The sequence below is a fragment of the Vigna umbellata genome, chromosome 2 (genome assembly GCF_029865625.1).
Source record: "Vigna umbellata cultivar VRB3 chromosome 2, Vumbellata_1.0, whole genome shotgun sequence".
Taxonomy (NCBI): Eukaryota; Viridiplantae; Streptophyta; class Magnoliopsida; order Fabales; family Fabaceae; genus Vigna; species Vigna umbellata.
Window position 1 is genome coordinate 17,356,260 of NC_142166.1, and position 21,390 is coordinate 17,377,649.

Here is a 21,390-nt window from a genome sequence, read left to right on the forward strand (position 1 = left end):
ATCCGACACACAAAGAATCAGAAAAACCATATACTTATGGTAATCATCCAAACAATTCCAAACATGGCAAAATAATCAATCAACTCAAGAGGAGAATCACAAGTAACAAAACCTCACAGATGCACTATCACTATTTGTCTCAAGTGTCTAGGGTAAACAATTTCAACTCAATGCACTTAAGAAAGCAAGCAACAAACAAACTTGATAAGCCTCTGATATGAACACCCAAAACATAAGCATGTTCAAATCAAAAGGTCTTTTCATGGTTGTAATTGGGCCAAGGACAAGGGAGGATAAAATATGGATGAGAAGCTACAAACCAAAAAGAATAGAGGAGCAATGGGGAACAAGTGTAAATACAATCAAATCACTTCTAAAACCTCTAATTCAATCATCTTGACTCTATTATTCAAAAATTTTTATTTTTCTCATTTTTCTTCTATTTTTTATTTCTTTTCTTGTCTCTTTTTTTATTTTCAGAACACAATTGTAAGAGACAAGATGCACAACTTATTTATAAAATAGCCAAGAAGAGGAACCAGCTAACCAATGCATAAGAATACCCAAGAAGACGACAATTGTTCCCAAAACAATTCCAAAGCTCCAAAATTCCCTAAGGTTAAAGTAATCATGGTTTTTCACTTAAGGCTAATGTATGAGCTTCAAAACAAAGAAAAGGGAAAAGCATAGGCTCAAAGGGGTTATCAAAGGATTAAAATCGGCTAGGCTTATTTGGCTAGAGAGGCTCAAGAACAAAATTGCCTTTATCACTTCTAAACATGCATATCAATCAAAAGTTATCAACCAGAGTCAAGCCAAGACATATGTGCAAGCAATCAAGAGGTATATCACACATAAGAAACACATCAAGTAGCTCAAATTCTAACACAGGGTATTTTTGTCACAATCAAATCAACCTCTCAAACATCATAATCATCTTTCCAAGCAAAGAAAAGCAAGGATTTCAAACCAATCTTAGTATCAATGAAGCGAAGGACGAGTCTACAACCTAAACAAAGTCCCGAAAATAAGAGAAACATGCAAAACTGTACGCAAGACACAACAAAAACAACCTAGAAAACAAAACCTAAACAAAGAAAAATCTCCACCAATAGACCACTCTTAAACTACATAATGTCCTCAATGTGTCACAAGCATAAGATCAGCAATCAGAACAATCAGCAGATATGGACAAGTGTAATAAAAGTGAGAAAGGAAGTAGAAAAGAAAACTCCCTGAGTCATAGGGAAAGTGAGGCGGGGTCGACCAAAGACGTCTCCTCCACCACTGCATCCAAAATAGAAGGATTGTTGAGGAAGGGCTTCGGTCTGTGCCCATTGACCTTGAAGCTTTTATCTGTGGATGGACTCAACTGCACCATAAGGATAAACATTAGTACCAACAAAAGGTTCAATCCACTTTGATTTTAACTTAGCCCCCATGAGTCCGAGCCTAGAGTTATACAATAAAACCTGTTGTCCAAGCTCGAAGTCCTTTCTAACAATTGAACTTTAATGGAACTTATTTGTCCTTTCCTTGTAGAACTTTTAGTTCTCAAAGGCTTCCAAACGGATCTCATCCAGTTCATTCGACTATAACTTTCTTTCCTCTCAACCTTATTCCATGGAGAAGTTGTAAGACTTGACAGCCGAGTATGTCCGATGCTCTATCTCAATGGGTAAATGACATGTCTTTCCAAAGACAACCCGATAGGGAGATATCGCTATACGTGCTTTGTAGGCAGTCCTATGTGCCCAAACAACATCGTCCAACCTAGTGCTCCAATCTTTCCTATTAGGCTGAACAATCTTCTCCAAAATCTTCTTGATCTTCCTATTTGAGATCTCAACTTGTCCATTAGTTTGTGGGTGGTATGGTGTAGAGACTATGTGCACTACCCCATATTTCTTGAGCAAAGATTGCATTGATTTGTTGTAGAAATGGGTTCCTTGGTCGCTAACAATGGCTTTAGGCACTCCAAATGTGCAAAAGAGGTGAGATCTAACAAAATCCACAACAACCCAAGAATTGTTACTCCTTGTGGATCTAGCTTCCACCCATTTCGAAACATAATCAAAAGCTAGGAGGATATATGAAAAACCAAAAGAAACAGGAAAAGAACCCATAAAATCTATACCCTAGACATCAAATACCTCACAGAACAACATGGGTTGTTGAGGCATCTATTGTCTCCTTGAAAGTGATCCTCTTGCTCTTTGACATGGCTCGAATGTGCTACAAATCCTCTTCGCATCCTTGAAGATGGAGGGCTAATAAAAACCGCAATCTAGTACCCTACGAGTCGTTCTTTGAATTCCTAGATGACCACCAAGTGAGGAAGCATGACAAAACTGTAGGAGCGAGTCAATCTCATGGTCCGGAATGCATCTCCTAGTAATCTGGTCACTACATAGCTTCCACAAATATGGGTCATCCTAAATATAGTACTTAGCATCGCTCCTAATTTTATCAATTTAAGCACGAGATGCTAAGGAAGGAAAAACATAAGCAACCAAAAAATTAACAATATTTGCAAACCAAGGGTAGAGTAAGAAACTAAAACGGTCAATGCTCTGCAACTAAGTTTTATGCTTCACTCTTGTCTTTGATTTGCAGATCAAATTTTTGGAGTAGGAGCACCCACCTGATCAACCTTGGCTTAGACTCAACCTTCTTCAATAGGAACTTTAGAGCTGCATAGTCATTGAATATAATAACATGTGAACCAAGCAAATATTATTTAAACTTATCAAGAGCACAAAAAATTGCTAAAAGCTCTTTCTTAGTGGTGGTGTAATTTTTTTAGGCAACATCTAAAGCTTTGGCAGCGTAGTAAATCACTCGTGATAACTTGTCAATCTTCTACATCAAGATAACCCCCAATGCATAATTGGATTCATCACACATAAGCTCAAATGGGGCTGTCCAATCTTGTGCCTGAATTATTGGAGTTGAGGTTAAAGCTTCCTTTAGAAAATCAAAAGCCTTCTTGCATATGTCATCAAAGTCAAACTCAACTTCTTTCTTGAGCAGTTTGGATAAGGGAAGCATTTTTTTTCTGAAATCCTTGATAAAGTGCCTGTAGAAACGTACATGTCCAAGAAAAGATCGAACCTCTCGCACGTAAGAAGGGTAAGACAATTGCGAAATCATAGTTATTTTTACAGGATCTACCTTTATTCCCTTGCTAGAAATGATATGCCCTAAAACTAAACCTTGTTCTACCATAAAATGACGTTTCTCAAAATTGAGAACAAGGTTAGTTTCTATGCATCTTTTTAAAACTTTTTCCAAACTATCTAAGCATGTATCAAATGAGGATCCATATACAGTGAAATCATCCATAAACACCTTTATGCAACTTTCAAGAAAGTTGCTAAAAATGCTAAGCATGTACCGCTGGAAGGTACCAGGGGTGTTGCATAGGCCAAAAGGCATCCTCCTATAGACAAAAGTACCAAAGGCACAGGTGAATGTAGTCTTTTCCTGATCTTTAGGAGCAATGTGTATATGAAAATACCCAGAAAAACCATCAAGAAAGAATTAATGGGACTTACTTGTCAGGCGCTCCAACATCTGATCAATGAAGGGCAGGTGATGAATCATTATTTTATACTATTCACTTAGCTTTCCGCACCATATTGTATTAGTGAATTGTGTTTAATTCTCCATCATTGTCTCATTTTCACTATTTGGGCTTAATTTGACTAATAATTCTTATTTTAATTAATTTGAATTATTTGGGCTTAATTATTCCAATTATTATTTGCAGGACAATTTTGGAAATATATTTTGGGACAACAAGATTGTGGCCACGTCAAGAATTGTGTTTAATTTCATTTTTTAATTTTAATTATTTTAGTTTTGGGTCAAACTTTATGATTTTGGACCCATTTTAGGTCAATTTTAGGAGAATCCATACTAAGGGCATTTTTGTAATTTGAGGGCTATAAACCCTAAATCAGATTTCACTTTCTTCCTCCTCTCCCATTTGGACGTTATTCTTCTTAGGTTTTGGGAAGCATTGGGTGTTCTTCTTCCCCCTTTTGGGGGGTTTTAGGTTTTGTTCTCGTTCTCTTTCTTGTAGTGAATGATTTACGTTATCAATTGCAATTTCAATTTCATTTCTTGCTTTCATTTTAGATTCTAGTTTCGTTTATTGCTTCACTTTCCAGCTTCCATTTCCATTCCAACGTTGAATTCATGTTCTATTTCGTTTTCCATTTGAATTTTGCATTCCAGCTTTGATTTTCGTTGTGCATTTCCATCCAGTATTGTTTTGCGCTTTGGGTTTTCATCATGCGTTTCAGCCAAGTTGTTCTTTTTGCTGCATTGACTGTAATATCGTTCGGTCACTGTTCATACCGTTCGGCTTGTTCTTGTTCGTTTTTGTTTCTGATGCGTTGTAGTTTTTGCATTCTGATCTAATCATCATTTTAATGTTGTAATACCGTTTGGTAATTGTTAGTACCGTCCGACTTGTTCTCGTTCATTTTTTTTATGATGTGTTGTAGTTTTTGCATTCTAATCTAATTATCATTTTATTAGTGTAATACAGTTCGACTTTCTCTTGTATGAACTCGTCCGAATTAACTACAATTCAGTTCTCCATTCCAGTTCTCTATTCCAGTTTCCATTCTCTTGCTCATTTTTCGTTTCTCTAACACACTTCATTGTTAGAACCATTCGGTCATTGTTAGTATTGTTCGGCCTCGCTAATAATAACATTTGGTTTCTCATTTTCGCTCCAGTTTTATGTCCACATTTACTTCGATGTTTTCAATTTTGTTTGGTTGTGTTAATTTCGTTTTAATGTTAGCTTAAGTGTGCTTGGTTGGTCATTAGACAATTTCTTTGTTTTCCTTGAGATTGTTGGTCTTTCATGGTGATCTCTCTAATTTAACCTTGCTCTGTATTTAATTATGTTCTATGCTTGCAATTGGGTACACTCTTAGTTGCCTAATTGTATTCAATCTTTGCTTAGCCGATTAAACCGCATTAGCTTAATCTGTGGTAGCGTGGAAATGATTAAATGGGAGCATTGCATTTGCTTAATTCGCTTTTGTGAAAGCATGATTGTTCTTCGCTTAGTTGGTTAATTCATGTTGGATTAGGGGTTAGAGGAATGAGTAATTGTGTTGGAAGTGTGATTTTGCTGCTCTGATTGGGCTCAACATTCAATTTGTTTTGTGCTTGCGATTGGGTATACGCTTAGTTGCCTAATTGGTGTTTAATCTTCAGTTAGTTGATTAGACTACATGGTGCATGATTGATTCAACTCGTGCATTGCATCCGCTTAGTATCCAATTATGAAAACATGGTTATTCTTCGCTTAGTTGGTTAACTTGTGTTGGATTAGGAGTTAGAGTAGTGTTTATTATTGCTAGTCTGTGATTGGAAGCATTGTAATTGAACTAGTGACCAACCGTTTTTAATAACCGTTTAATATGCATTTCTTGTTGAATTAATTTTATTTAGCACAAATCTTCGCAACCTCGCTACCCATTGTGTGTGTGAACCTTTGACAAAGTAAGTTGGTCCTTGAGAAACGACCCAGGAGTCACTTCCTAGTATTATACTACACTTAATTATATATTAATTTGAGTCGGGTACGACCTCGACCAGCAGGGGGAAATGATCTTTCCTAGTTGCTTAATTGAGCCTCCTATAATCAATACAAACTCTCTAGCTGTTTTGCATTATGTCGAGAATCAGCTCTTCTCTTTCATTCTTCACCACTGTGAGGCCAGTCTTCTTGGACACAACATGAACCAGGCTCACCCATTGACTATCTGATATTGGGTAGATGATCCTAGCTTGTAGAAGCTTGGTCACCTCCTTCTGGATGACATCCAAAATTACCGGGTTTAGCCTTCTCTATGGCTGCCTAACTGGTTTTGTTCCATCCTTCAAAAGAATTCTATGCATGCAAGTGGATGGGCTGATACCAGGTATGTCAGCCAAGGTCCAACAAATGGCCTTCTTGTACTTTCGTAGCATACTCAACAACTTCTCCTCTTGAACAACATCAAGGGAGATGGAAATAATCACAGGTTTCTTCTCATCATCCTCTAAGTACACGTACTTGAGGTTATTTGGGAGCGGTTTTAGCTCATGAGTGGGTGCATGCAAGTAAGATTTATTTATACTTCCTGTAAAGTGGTTACTGCATCCTGACTCTAAAGAATTCACATGTAAAGGCACAACACCCATCTCATCAGACTCAACAACAATATTCATGATAGATACATCATCAACATCATCAATATCACAATCCACCTCAAAATCCACATCAATCATAGATTCTGATTCAAATTCAAATGCATGTATGCAGAGAAGATAGAAAATAATGTCCTTTATCATGCAAAGAATCAAACTCATCAATAATATATTTCTCAACAATATCATCCCGAATAACAATCCTAAAGACAAAATGGTCTTCGGTTGGAAACTTCATCGCATCAAAAATGTTAAAATGAACACAAATATCACCAAATTCCATAGATAAAGTTCCAACATACACATCAATTTTGGTTCGGGAGTGGATCCATGAGAGAATCCCTCCTCCATCTCCAATTCATAAAAGTCAGTAGGGAAAATCAATTCACCAACCCTAACCAAAACATCATCTATGTAACATGTTAGGTGGGAACCACTTCTATTGGCCAATTGAATGACCACACCCGTAGGTTGTAAAGGACCAAGAGACAGAGATTTATAGATTTAAAGAGGCATCATATTAATAGAGGCACCTAGATCTAGCAAGGAATTCTCAAATTTACTATTCCCAATAACACAAGGAATACAAAATGTACCTGTGTCCGTGCACTTTTCAGGAACGTACGGGAATGACTAACCAATGAATGCAGATACATTTCTGCCCATGTCGATCCTTTCATCTCCTTTCATTTTCCTCTTGTGTGTGCACTGCTTCTTCAAGAATTTAGCATACTTTGGTATCTGTTTGATTGCATATAGCAGAGGTATGTTCACTCCCACCTTCTTGAAGGTCTCCAAGATTTCTTTATCTACCTATTCCATCTTTTTGCTAGGAATCACCTTCGAAGGGAATGGAAGAGGTATAAGTCGTTGTGGCAATGTAGGAGATGCACTGATGGTGGTGGAAGAAGAAGAAGGACCACCTAAAGAGGAAGAAGAAGGACCACCTGCCTCAAATGTCCTGCTTGGACCAGCCTAGTCTTCTTTTCTCTGAGAAGTAGCAGAGTGAGGCTGAGGTGTAGGTGTAGGTGTAGGAGGTGGCACTATGGACACAACAATCTTCTTCCCAAATATCAGGGCAATGGCCTTTACAATCTTCAGATTCTGCATAGTCTGAGAAGGTAGCTTATCAAAATTTTGAGACTGTGCCTGATTCAGTTGCGTAGCCATCTGCCCTATCTAATTGGTCAAACTCTAGATGGAATCTCTTATCTCCTGGATGGAAGCTCTTGTCTCCTGTTGGAATTGCATATTTTGAATAATCATCTGTCTCACTAGCTCCTCTAATGTAAGCTCAAAAGAAGTGGAAGGTTGAAGAGCTGGTTGGGGAGGTATCTCTTGTTGTTGTTGTTGCCTCTGATATTGCTGAACAGGTGGAGGCACATATGGTCAACTAGGACCTGGGTTGTACCTATTGCTGGACAAGTCATAATTTTGTTGTCATGGCTACCTGTTATTGTAAATGTTTGTAGCATAGGCTTGAGGCGCATCATGGCCAATAGGTTGCTGCTGTCGCAACCGGAATCGCGACGGGACGACGATCCAAATAAGAAACGGGTTTTGAAAAGAGATTTGGAGTCGCCACCATAGTTTATTTTGGAAAACTATGGAAAAACCTCAAAACGATAAAGCACGGTCCACGAAAACCAAAGATTGGGTTCGGGAGTCGGTTACGCGTGGGGAAGGTGTTAGCACCCCACAATGCCTGCCCTAAGGCAGTACCTTTAACTAAATGCACGAATATGATGTGGTTTTTCAAAGTGTTTAATTATCCCCTAAAATAAAATTCTAAATAAAAAAAATATATTTTTTAGTTTTTTGGGCCCGACAAGGATTGACCTTGCTCCTACGTATTCTCATTCAAAATGAGAAATCAGGGTTACGTAGTTCTAGCTAAAAGATTGTTTGTTGTTTGGAAAAGCATATGTTTTTAATTTTTGGAGATTTTTATGTTTTTAATATTTTCGAGAAGGTAATGAGTACTAGGCTGACGCGAACGGTCGCACGAGTACTCATACCTTTAAAATGATATTTAAATACTTTTAATTATTTTTGAAAAGAGAGATAACGATATTAAGCACTAGGACGATGCGAACGATCACACGAGCACTCATACTGTTATCTGCTTATTTAGGAAGACTTGAGAGCAATGAGTGCTAGGCTGATGCGGACGATCGCACGAGCACTCATACCCTCGTTTAATATTACGTAAATAAGAGAGAAAAGTATTGAACACTAGGACGATGCGAACGACCACACGAGTGTTCAACCTTTAAACGTATTTTTGAAATTTTATTTAAGAAAAGAAGAAAAAGGTTTTTAGCACAAGGACGACGCGAGCGGTCACACGTGTGCTTAAACCTTTAAAATGTATTTTTTATGTAAATTTATTTAAGGAAGAAGAAAAAGGTTTTTAGCACAAGGACGACGCGAGCGGTCACACGTGTGCTTAAACCTTTAAAACATATTTTTGTAAATTTATTTAAGGAAGAAGAAGAGGTTTTTAACACAAGGACGACGCGAGCGGTCACACGTGTGCTTAAACCTTTAAAACGTATTTTTGAAATTTTATTTAAGAAAAGAAGAAGAGGTTTTTAGCACAAGGACGACGCGAGCGGTCACACGTGTGCTTAAACCTTTAAAATGTATTTTTGAAATTTTATTTAAGAAAAGAAGAAAAGGTTTTTAGCACAAGGCCTACGCGAGCGGTCGCACGTGTGCTTAAAACCTTTTTCAAAATATTTTTATTTGATTTTTAACTTTTGTAAAAGAAAGGAAAAAAATTTCAGCACAAGGCCTACGCGAGCGGTCGCACGTGTGCTTAAACCTTTTCAAAATATTTTTATTTGATTTTTAACTTTTGTAAAAGAAAGGGAAAAGATTTTCAGCACAAGGCCTACGCGAGCGGTCGCACGTGTGCTTAAACCTTTTCAAAATATTTTTATTTCATTTTTAATTAATTAAAAGTAGATAATGATAGAAAAATAGAAAGTAGGGGAGTTACTAAATATAAATAAAGGGTAAAAATAAAGATAATATGGAAAGCTTAATGATGAAATAAAATAAATAAAAAAATGGTGTTTAAATAAAAGATGGGAGTGTCTAAATGAGAAAATGGGGTGCCCAAACCATTTTTCTTTTATAAAAAGATTGGGCCTAAACCCAAGCTAAAAGGGGTGTGGAAGTGAGAACAGGAGCTGCGCGAAGTAGAAAGGAATTTTTTTGTTTACTTGGGCCAAGCCCAGCACTGGCCCGAGGATGGTATGGGGTGCGCGGGTGAGAAAACAGGGTCTGCAGAACGGAATTGAGGCTCCTTTGGTTTGCAGAAACGGAATGGGCTTCAACCCAAACAGGGGGGGGTGTGAATGAGAAATGCGCGTCGACATGAAGAAGAATCGGTCCTGCTGGGCCCAAAGCCTCTCTATCCAGAAACCCTAATCCCATTAGGGGTTTGGTTGAATTCCCCCATTTCGCCACACCCCATCAGCATCCGAGAGGTCCCCTTTCCTCCTCCTCTCAACAAACAGACCGTGGACCTTCACCTCCGCCACACGACGATCACCACTCAACCTTCACACCACCGGTAGCCGCCAGCCACGGTCCATGGTGTCGCCCGTGACGGCGTTCGTCACCGGAACCGTCCCTGGTCGAGGTGAAAGCCCTCCCTCTTCCACCGCTTGTCGCGCGCGAGTTTGGACTCGCCCTCGCCGCCGCAAATGATACCCGTCGCCGCCAACCACAACTTCAGGTTCTCGCCTCTCTTCTTCTTCTTCGCGCGAGAGGGAAGAAACGTTGCTGCTCTACGACGAAACCTCACCACTACGAGCAGAGCCAACCGCCACCGATGCCTCCGCGATTTGCCCCTACTCGCGCCGGTGCCGTTGTGACTCCCCTACCACCGTTGCCGGCGTGCGCCACCCTCCGATATCTCCCTCTTTCTGTCATTTATTTCCTTGATTGTATGATGGGTTGTTATGTGCGGGAGTGTTGTTTGGTGAGGAAGAAGACGAAGGCGTGGAGATGAAAAAAAAACAATTAGAAGCTCGACTTTATGCGTGTGTTTGGAGAGGTGGTATTTGGTGCTTGAGGATTCAATTTTGCTGGGGATTGGAGATGAACATAAGCGTTGAAGGGTTCCATGAAAGGGGAAGAGAAGAATGGTTTTGTTTTTGTTTCTGTTTCTGAATTTGGTTGACTGCAGGTGGGGGGTGACACACTGAGGAAGTTCTCGGTGGAGGGTGTCGGAAACGCAAATTGATGATGTAGTTGGGATAGCGGTTCCAGTGGAGAATGGAATGGTTCAATGAGGATGAAGACACTGTTCCATTGTTTCTGTTACATGATTTTTCTGTTGTGTGTTTTGTGTTTTTTATTTCAATTTCAGTATTGATGATTGGAGATGAACAGAGGCTTGGGGGCACATCTTATGGAACCTACCTCGTTTTGAGCTTGCTTGACATTGAAAAATAAGACCATAGAAGTGGACGTGGGGAGGGTGATGCAACCATGAACATGTACAGTGGAAGGTATTCAAACCATACGCAAATAGCAATTTCAAGAGAGATATATGTAAGGGCAAACAAACAACTCTCTAAGCAACATTACTTACCTTTCGAAGATCCACCCGCTATGGTCAATCTCCTGCTTCCAATGAATACTCTTCTTCCTTGAGCTTCCAATGAATACTCTTCTTCCTTGAGTGGCTGCCCTGTGTCTCTCTTTCAGATGCCAAAAAAATGGTGAAAAACTCCTCAGCAATGGATGATCCAAGATGATGGCCCGGAGCTGTGTCCAAAATCTCTTTTCTCTTCCTCCCGATCCCAACCAAAATCCTGCTCTAAAATCTTCGAAAAAAAAATTCTTTGTAACCACCTTGTCCCCCTCCTTCCAGACATGTTTCCCATACGCCCATTCCCACCTTTTTTCATTTTTTCTATTTTTTATTTTTTATTTCAATTTTATTTTATTTTTTAATTGTTTTCAGTTTTAATTTTATTTTTTTAATTTTTTAATTATTAATTCTATTAAAACAAAATTGAAGATAAGAAAAATAGAAATTAAATTAAAAACAAAAAATCTAAATACATAAAAATAGAATAAAACAAAAAGGTAAAATAATAAAAAGGAAAATAATAAATAACCAATAAAAAAAAGAATTTTTTACAACCCGGACAAAATTGAGTGTTGACAGCTGCCCCTCTTTACTTAGATATTACTAAATAATATGAAAATTTAATCTTTTCGTATTATTTAAGTAAAGCTAAGTAAAGATAAAAACACAAATTTTGTTCGGGTTTCAATCATGACAGAAAACGAACAAAATAATTCAAATCACGATACCAAACGACCAATGTCAAGTAGAGTATCCGTAACAAAAACTAAAACCTGGATTTGACCATTGCCTCGCAGAGGGCCAAACTCACAGAACAAAAATTTAAATCCGACCATTGCCACGCAGAGGGTCGATACCAGAAAATTAAAATCTGGATTTGACCATTGCCTCGCAGAGGGTCGATAACAGAAAACTAAAACCTGGATTTGACCATTGCCTCGCAGAGGGCCAAACTCACAGAACAGAAATTTAAAGCCGACCATTGCCATGCAGAGGGTCGATATCAGAAAATTAAAACCTGGATTTGACCATTGCCTCGCAGAGGGCCAAACTCACAGAACAGAAATTTAAATCCGACCATTGCCATGCAGAGGGTCGATAACAGAAAATTAAAACCTGGATTTGACCATTGCCTCGCAGAGGGCCAAACTCACAGAACAGAAATTTAAATCCGACCATTGCCATGCAGAGGGTCGATAACAGAAAATTAAAACCTGGATTTGACCATTGCCTCGCAGAGGGCCAAACTCACAGAACAGAAATTTAAATCCGACCATTGCCATGCAGAGGGTCGATAACAGAAAATTAAAACCTGGATTTGTAACTTTGAAAAGTTGATAAATGCCGAGTCAAACATGAAGATTTTGCAAACAATTTTCCTCGCTTCCTCTAAGATGATGTTATGTCATGATGATGCATGGATGCATGAACACATGAGACCTTCATTTTGGTCTTTTCTTTTAATCTCGCTTTTCATCATTTTTTTTTTTTTTTTTTTTTTTTTTTTTTTTTTTTTTTTTTTTTTTTGAAAATTCCATGCTTGGAATCCATTGTTAACATTGTCATCAAACACAATGTACGTTCAAAACGCATTCCTAAAAACAACGTTGATAGGTATAGAACCCTTTGATGAGCAGGAAGAAAGTGTAACCCTGAGTTAAAATTCTTTTTATCGCTTTTTGCAATCCAAATTAAATTGAACCCTGTAGAATGTGGAAGAATGGTTATGAGAAGCAAATGAATAATGATTAACGTATGTGTGTCCCTCCTTTGGGGAAAAGTGCTATTAACATGTTGTGCTCCCATACTGCCCCAATCTTACACAATGGAAAAGTGAAAAGATTTGGGTATGAAGGATTCCCCCAAATTGGATGATCTTCGATTGACAGGGAGACCTCTTTTTCCCTTTTTTTTTTTTTTTTTTTTTTTTTTTTTTTTTTTTTTTTTTTTTTTTTTTTTTTTTTTTAACACTGAATTGTGTCGTTCACCACATCATTTTGTTTCAAAGTTAAATTCGTGAGAAAGATTAGGACCAACAGTCTTCAGTCAGCGTGGACTTTTAAGGGCTTGTACCGTGGTTAAAGGTAAAAGGGTTTTGAAAGAAAGGATAACAAAGGCCCAAATAAGTGTTTGATGGTTAAAGTCTTTAAACACGAATCATTTGCAAGGTGCCCAGTCAATTGTCTTTAGGGATTTGAATTTCAAGCATATTTATTGTTGTTTTTTCTTTCTTTCCCTTTGGATCATTCTTTTCGTTGCCCCTGTTGTGGTCTTTTATGATATTTCCCCTTTCATTCATTTTTTCTCAACTTTGGATGCTTGTGATGTACCCTTTCAAATTGACGTCGACATGCTAATGATTCTTGTCTAGGGTGATGAAAACAATTATGAATTTCGGCTCAAAAGGGGTGCAATTGGATGAACTGTTTTTGACGATTGGATAATGAAAAATGGCCACACGTCACTCCTAATCTTGTTTGTCTGACTTTCTCTTGAATTTAAACCTGAAACGAAACTATGTAGTGCCTAACACATCAACTTCATTTTTTCTTTGTTTTATCCTCTTTTTTTTTTTTTTTATTATATATCTCCCTAATCAACGGATTATCGGTGATATGTAACATGATGAAAACTGCCCCAATATTAGGCATATGGCGAAATCCTTCGTCTTGTGAGAAACGAAAAAGTTAGGGTTCAAGTAATGTGAATGCAGATGCTTTATCAAGAAAAGACACCGGTTACACCCAAAACCTTGAATCAGGGAAGTATTCACCAACGGTATTTTTCAAAACTGTTTTCGAACATACTATGTCTTTGACAACTTTATTAACAACAAACTCAACATGTAACTCTTTTTTTTCGTTTTTCCTTTCCGACATCCTCCAGGACCGAGCTCGCCAACCTGATATACCTGTGATGCTTTTATCAACGCGCGTTTACTTATTTTCATTTTCATTTTCACTTGACTACTTAACAGCTCAGCGTGACATGCAATATTTCAGATGGAATGCAAACAACCAAAATATGAATGAAATCATGTGAAATTTATTTATTGAATAAAACACAGAGTACAATAAGCGTTGAAGATAACATCAACATCCCTTTAACAGCAACCACTATCACGGAATCATCATGCGTAAAACTTTTTTACTGCATCAGAATTAACTGGCAATGGTAACTCCTCTCCGTCCATTCTCGTGAGAATTAGTGCCCCACCAGAAAATGCTTTCTTCACTACAAATGGCCCTTCATAATTTGGAGTCCATTTGCCTCTATGATCCTTTTGTATAGGTAGGATCTTCTTCAACACCAGCTCACCTTCATGCAATTCTCTTGGATGTACCTTTTTGTCAAATGCCTTCTTCATTCTTCTTTGATACAATTGTCCATGGCATACTGCTGTTAGTCTCTTTTCATCAATGAGATTGAGCTGGTCGAAACGAGCTTGAACCCACTCCGCCTCTTCTAATTGGGTTTCCATTAAAACTCGTAAGGACGGAATTTCCACTTCAAACGGAAGTACTGCCTCCATTCCATATACAAGCGAGAAAGGCGTTGCCCCAGTCGATGTTCGTACCGAAGTGCGATAACCATGTAAAGCAAAAGGAAGCATTTCATGCCAATCCTTATACGTGACCACCATTTTCTGCACAATCTTCTTGATATTTTTGTTAGCAGCCTCTACTGCCCCATTCATCTTTGGACGATAAGGAGAAGAATTAAGATGATGAATCTTGAACTCCTCACATAACTCTGTCATCATCTGGTTGTTCAAGTTAGTGGCATTATCAGTGATGATCCTGTTAGGGAGTCCGTATCTGCAAATCAACTCCCTTTTTATGAACTTGGTCACCACCTTTCTAGTCACATTAGCATAAGAAGCAGCCTCGACCCACTTGGTGAAGTAGTCGATTGCGACTAATATGAAACGGTGTCCATTTGACGCCTTTGGCTCTATAGCTCCGATGACATCTATTCCCCACATCGAAAAGGGCCATGGTGCAGACAACACGTTCAAGGTCGTGGGTGGAACATTGATATTACTTGCGTATACCTGGCATTTCTCACACTTTCTCACATGTGTACAGCAATCATTTTCCATAGTCAGCCAAAAATACCCCGCTCTCAGTATCTTCCTGGCCATTGAGTGCCCATTCATGTGCGTGCCAAATGTACCCTCGTGTACTTCTTTTAGTATCAGGTCGGCTTCTTTTGCATCTACGCATCTAAGGAGAACCATGTCATGATTCCTCTTATATAGAATATCCCCACTCAAAATGAAACTGCCAACCAACCTCCTTAACGCCCTTTTGTCGTTTTCTGATGCCTTCTCTGGATATTCTCGGGTCCTAAGATAATGCTTGATATCAAAGTACCAAGGTTTACCATCTACCTCCTCTTCGATGAAATGACAATACACTGGCTTTGCATGACTCTTCATTTCAATCATTGGCAATTCTGCATCTTGATCAACTTCAAACATCGATGACAAGGTAGCCAATGCGTCTGCTAATTGATTATCTTCTCTCGGTATATGATTAAACGTGATGGAATCGAAATACTCAATTAATCCCCTGATGTAAGCTTGGTATGGAATTAATTTAGTATCCCTAGTCTCCCATTCTCCCCTCAATTGATGAATAACCAAAGCTGAATCTCCATATACATCCAGAATTTTTGCTTTAGACTCTATAGCTGCTCGAATTCCCATGGCACAGGCTTCATATTCTGCGATATTATTCGTGCAATTAAAACACAACCTTGCCGTCATTGGAATGTATTGATTCTTAGGAGAGATAAGCACTGCCCCTATTCCATGCCCCATTACATTCGAAGCCCCATCGAATAATACCGTCCACGCTTTTTCATCTTTGTCCTCTTTATTCTCAGCAAATAAAGCCATGATATCTTCATCAGGAAATTCAGGTTGCATTGGCTGATAATCACTAATGGGTTGATGGGCTAAATATTCCGCTAAAGCGCTACCCTTGATAGATTTCTGAGTAACATATACAATGTCGTATTCTGACAATAGCATCTGCCATCGAGCTATCCTTCCAGTGAGAGCGGGCTTTTCAAAAATATACTTGATAGGATCCATTTTAGATATCAACCAAGTAGAGTGGCTCAACATGTATTGTCTTAGACGATGAGTAGCCCACGCCAGTGCACAACAAGTTCGTTCTAACGACGAATATCGTTGTTCGCAATCTGTGAATCTCTTGCTCAAGTAATATATAGCATGCTCTCTTTTCCCATCTTCATCATGCTGACCCAATACACAACCCATGGAATTATCCAATACGGTCAAATACAAAATGAGCGGCCTTCCTGGCATAGGTGGACGCAATACAGGAGGGTCTTGCAGGTATTGTTTGACCTTTTCAAAAGCAACTTGACAATCTTCATTCCAGACTACTGCCTGGTTTTTCCGTAGTAACTTGAACATTGGTTCACAAGTATCAGTTAATTGGGAGATGAACCTAGCAATGTAGTTCAATCTTCCCAAAAAACCTCGAACCTCCTTTTCTGTTCTGGGCGCAGGCATTTCCGTTATCGCTCTTACTTTGTCCGGATCAACTTCTATCCCTCTTTGACTGACAATAAAGCCCAACAATTTTCCAGACTTTACTCCAAACGTGCATTTGGCAGGATTTAATCTGAGTTTATACTTTCTCAGTCTCTCAAATAATTTCTTTAAATTGAAAATATGCTCCTCTTCTGATTCAGACTTTGCAATCATGTCATCCACATAAACTTCAATTTCCTTATGCATCATATCATGAAAGAGTGTCACCATTGCCCTTTGGTATGTTGCCCCAGCATTCTTGAGTCCGAAAGACATCACCTTATAACAGAATGTTCCCCATAACGTGATAAAGGTCGTTTTTTCCATATCTTCCGGTGCCATTTTAATTTGATTATATCCCGAGAATCCATCCATGAACGAAAACAACGAAAATTTGGCCGTATTATCAACCAGAGTATCGATGTGTGGTAACGGGAAATTATCTTTCGGACTTGCACGATTTAAATCACGATAGTCAACACACATTCGAACCTTCCCATCCTTCTTAGGCACTGGTACAACATTCGCTACCCATTGTGGGTATCTTGCCACGGCCAAAAATCCTGCGTCAAATTGCTTTTGGACTTCTTCTTTAATTTTTAGGGACATTTCCGGCTTCATTCTTCTCAATTTTTGCTTGACTGGAGGGCATTCTGGCTTGAGCGGGAGTCTATGCTGCACAATATCGGTATCTAGACCCGGCATGTCATTGTAAGACCATGCGAATACATCTTTAAACTCCTTCAACAGGACACGCAATCTTTCCCTCACCTCCGTTTTCATACTAGTACCGATTTTCACCTCCTTTATCTCATCCTTCTCTCCCAAGTTAAGTATTTCAATCTCCTCCTGATGGGGTTTTATCTCCTTAGACTCTTGTTCCACTAATCTCAATAATTCCGGAGAGGGTTCCACATCATCTTCGAAATCATCTTCCGTATTATTGATAGGGTGCTCAAAATTAGGAACATTGATATCATTATTTTCAAAACAATCATTGTCACATCTGCATCATTTAAATTTATGAAAAAGTATAAATAAATAAGGTAAACAAAGAAAAATGCCAAATGATGATGAAATGCAACTTTATTATCACGCTGAGTGAAAAGTAAAAAAGAATCAATCCACAAAACTTCAGTTCTAAAGCCCCAATCGAAACTATGAGCTTAATTAAAACTATTACATTTTGTTCACATTAAGCATCACAGGTAAATCAAGTGTTTCCCAATTGTTGAGTTGAGTATCAGGGGAGCAAGCCCACACAAAGCTCAAACTTTGAGGCCCTTCTTCATCCTCCACAGCTGCTATTTGGTCAGCATTGATCCACCCAGCACTGCGGAAGCTTTCCTTGATGTCAACAATGTGAATTTTGCTCTCTTTGGGCCCTCGTCTTTCTGCACGTGCCAAACTGCGCTCTTTTCTTTCTTCAATCATCCTTTTCCTGTCTTCCTTGGTAGGTTTGTACCCCAAGCCATATCTGTTCTTATTTTCAACGATCTCCAGAGGGAATGCTCGCCCCTGCCGATATTTGCCCAAACCTTCCCCATATATATAGCCCTCTCTTAGCATAATCTTGGCCATCATAATAGAAGCACATGATAGGCGAGGATTTACTGGAAACGGTTCCACACAAGCATTTCCCACAATTTCCAATGATTGGAAGGCTGTCTCGAGAGCTTCTTCAGCCGCCTCGATGTAGCGCGTGGATGATGGTCCACTCACCAAAAGATCCTCTTCTCCTGATACTATCACCAGCTTATCTCCTATCACATACTTCAACTTCTGGTGTAGTGTAGAAGGCACAACTCCCGCCGAATGAATCCATGGGCGTCCCAACAGACAACTATAAGCTGGCAGGATATCCATAACCTGGAATGTTATTTGAAAAACGCATGGGCCAACTTGCATTGGTAAATCCACTTCTCCCATCACTTCTCTTTTACTGCCATCAAACGCCCTCACAATCATTGAACTCGGCCTCATATGCATTCCTTCGCAAGGTAGCTTTTCCAGAGTTGCTTTCGGCATGACATTCAAGGAGGACCCATTGTCCACTAAAACGCGCGCAATAACATGGTCCAGGCATTTCACAGAGACGTGAAGAGCCTTGTTATGCCCTCTTCCTTCAGCAGGTATCTCTTCATCCGTAAAGGTGAGATAATTATTAGCAACAATATTGCCAACAATACCCTCGAATTTATTCAATGAAATACCTTGCTCCACGTGAGCCTCACTGAGTATCTTCATTAGCAACTTTCTGTGTGATGCCGAATGCATGAGCAAGTCTAACAAGGATATGCGAGCAGGCATACGGTTTAACTGTTCCACCACCTTATATTCGCTTTGTTGTATGAATTTTAAAAATTCACAAGCCTCCTCTTCAGAAACCTCTCTCTTCTCTTCCTTGTCGGGGATTTCCTCTGTCTGTGCCCCCTTCCCCTTTAAGAATTCTTTTGCTTTCGCGGCTATCGTTGCTTCATTATCATTAACCCTTTCTCGTGCCAACTCAGGTGATGTGAAAATTCGACCACTCCTAGTCATTCCCCCTATCCCTGATATGTTTTTGACGACAGGGTCAACGCTTTGCGTTTCGCCTGACGCATACGTCCCATATCTCCATGGGACGGCTTTTTCGTTCTTGTAAGGAAAAGGGGCTGGTACATGGATAACCACAGGCGACCTTCCTTGAGTTGGTGGAATAGAGGTAGTCTTAGTGAAACGGATCACCAATGGTTCTGGTACAATCATGCCGGATTCATCACCAGTTTGTGCAAATACATCACCCTCTTCCCTCTTGTAGCATACCTGCATCAGACCACGATCTAGCAGGTCTTGCAGAATTTCTTCAAATTCAACACACTCCTCAATAGAGTGCTCAGCCTCTGGGTGGAGCGCGCATGCCATACTCTCATCATAATCACCCTTCAAGATACCCACTTTCAGCAATGCCTCCAAGATAAACCTCCTAGAGCTCTTAACTTCTTTCACATTTCTCACCAGCTCATGTTCTTTCACTTCGACAGCATTCGTCGAAGCACTTCCATGCCCAGATAAAGGATTGGCCTCGACACTAGGCTTATCCTCTTGGAACTTTAACCACCCAGAATCAATTAGAGTCTGCACTTTATGCTTGAAAGCCAGACACCTCTCAGTGGAATGACCAGCGGCCCCTCCATGATAACTACACTTTGCCTCTGCATCATAGCCTCTTGGGTACGGAGGCTGCAAAGGCTTCAGGGGACAAACGACAACTAGCCCTTGTTTAATAAGCTGAGGCAATAATTCCGTATAAGTTGTAGGAATTGGAGTAAAGTTAACATAATTTCTTTCCTGGTTCCTTCTTGGATAAGCATTTGGACCCACATTCATATTGGAAACTACATTTGCCCCTCCCCTCCAATTATTCGTCGGGATGTATTGTGGTTGATAGTATCTCGGTTGTTGTTGGGGCCTAATTTGATGACCAAATGACGCGTTAGCTGCATGTGGATGTTGACCCCAGTATGGTCGATAGTTATGGGTGGGAGCTTGACCTCTCCACACGGGGGTTGCAGATGTTGCATGCACATCTCCCTCCTTTCTTTTCCCTGCGTTGAAATTGGGTTTTTTGGAGTTTGCACCCGCCGACGAGCCATATGCAATCTTCCCATTCTTCAACCCGATCTCTATCCGCTCACCTATCACGATGATATCGGCAAAATTTGAAGATACATTTCCCACCATATGTTCATAAAATGGTGGTTGGAGTGTATTTACAAACATTGCCACCATTTCCCTATCATACAAAGGTGGCTCAACTTGTGCAGCCAATTCCCTCCACCGCTGAGCATACTCCTTAAAACTTTCGTTGTCTTTCTTCGACATGTTCTGCAGCTGTAAACGATCTGGCGCAACATGTGTATTGTATATGTACTGTTTCACGAATGCATCAGCCAAGTCCGCCCAACAACGAATTCGAGTAGGCTCCAAATGGGTATACCAGTTTAACGCCACTCCAGCCAAACTATCTTGAAAAACATGGATGAGCAGCTGCTCATCATAAGCATATGCAGCCATCTTTCTGCAAAACATGGTCAGATGGCTCTTTGGACATGTATTTCCCTTATACTTCTCAAAATCTGGTGCCTTGAACTTATGTGGTATTTTAACGCCAGGAACCAAACTCAATCTAGAAACATCCCCAAATCCATAACTCTCATACCCCTCCACAGCTCTCAATCTTGCCTCTAAGCTCTCCAGTTTATCCTTTGCCCCATCAACATTACTAGTTACCCCCTGAAACGAAGTATATGGTGCAGCCCTGGTAGAAAAACCCTCTCCGGCAATCACAGGTGGCACCGGGGTTACTCGTATTCCATCAGTCATGCTTGCATGCATCCCTTCATTTATCATAGGTACAGACATTACAACAGGCCCCGGAGTACTGATTGGCGGTAGGTTAGCAGTAGTAGGGAAAGAGAATGACGTCTGCTCCCCTTCTGTGTATTCTCCCACAGGTGGGGTATAACCTGGGGGTAATCCATACATTGGGAACGAAACAGATTGGCTCCCAGCATTGAACATCGGAGGGTAATATTGAGCACTTCCCTCAACTTGCACAGACGTCGCCCCTCCCGTAGTCTTCAGGGCCTCGAGAGCCGCCAAAATCTGGGCCATTTGATCCTTCAACTGGCTGACATCGGCCTTAATAGATTCGTGTGACTGCTCCCAATTCTCCATGACCTTCGAGTTAGCTCTGGTCCTGTACGGATGTCGTGGAAAATTTGCCGTTGTTTTCTCACTTGTACTGCCGATTATTATTTTTTATTAAATTAAATTAGATAACGATGAAAAATGCAAAACGAAAGAAAACATGATGCATGCTAGTAATAAGTGGAAATCACAGGATAACGATGACAATACTGATGGAAAATTAACACAAGCCGATACCAACAAACATCCCTTATCTTTCATTTAAAGGAAATTTGATCCATTACATAGTCTAAGGAAC

At 39.7% G+C, this 21,390-nt stretch overlaps 1 protein-coding gene across 1 annotated transcript; it reads right to left on the minus strand.

Moving 5' to 3' along the window:
• Nucleotides 1-13,820: 13,820 nt before the first annotated feature.
• On the minus strand, nucleotides 13,821-20,804 carry LOC148203528 (uncharacterized). Its single transcript, XM_088107637.1, has 4 exons — nucleotides 19,593-20,804; nucleotides 17,664-19,490; nucleotides 15,218-17,357; nucleotides 13,821-15,163 (listed from the first exon to the last, which is right to left on the minus strand). Exons 1-4 carry the CDS (start codon nucleotides 20,802-20,804, stop codon nucleotides 13,962-13,964), a joined length of 6,381 nt encoding a protein of 2,126 aa, XP_087963763.1. The 3' UTR covers nucleotides 13,821-13,961.
• Between the last annotated feature and the right edge of the window lie 586 nt (nucleotides 20,805-21,390).

What these genes read in the sequence shown, in the direction of transcription:
- LOC148203528 (XM_088107637.1), bottom strand. Translation starts at nt 20,804, where the DNA reads ATGTCTGTACCTATGATAAATGAAGGGATGCATGCAAGCATGACTGAT. An exon ending in CAAGAGGCTATGATGCAGAG is followed by an intron (nt 19,491 to 19,592) that starts GCAAAGTGTAGT and finishes GGGTGGTTAAAG; the next exon opens with TTCCAAGAGGATAAGCCTAG. An exon ending in CATCGAAGAGGAGGTAGATG is followed by an intron (nt 15,164 to 15,217) that starts GTAAACCTTGGT and finishes GAGAATATCCAG; the next exon opens with AGAAGGCATCAGAAAACGAC.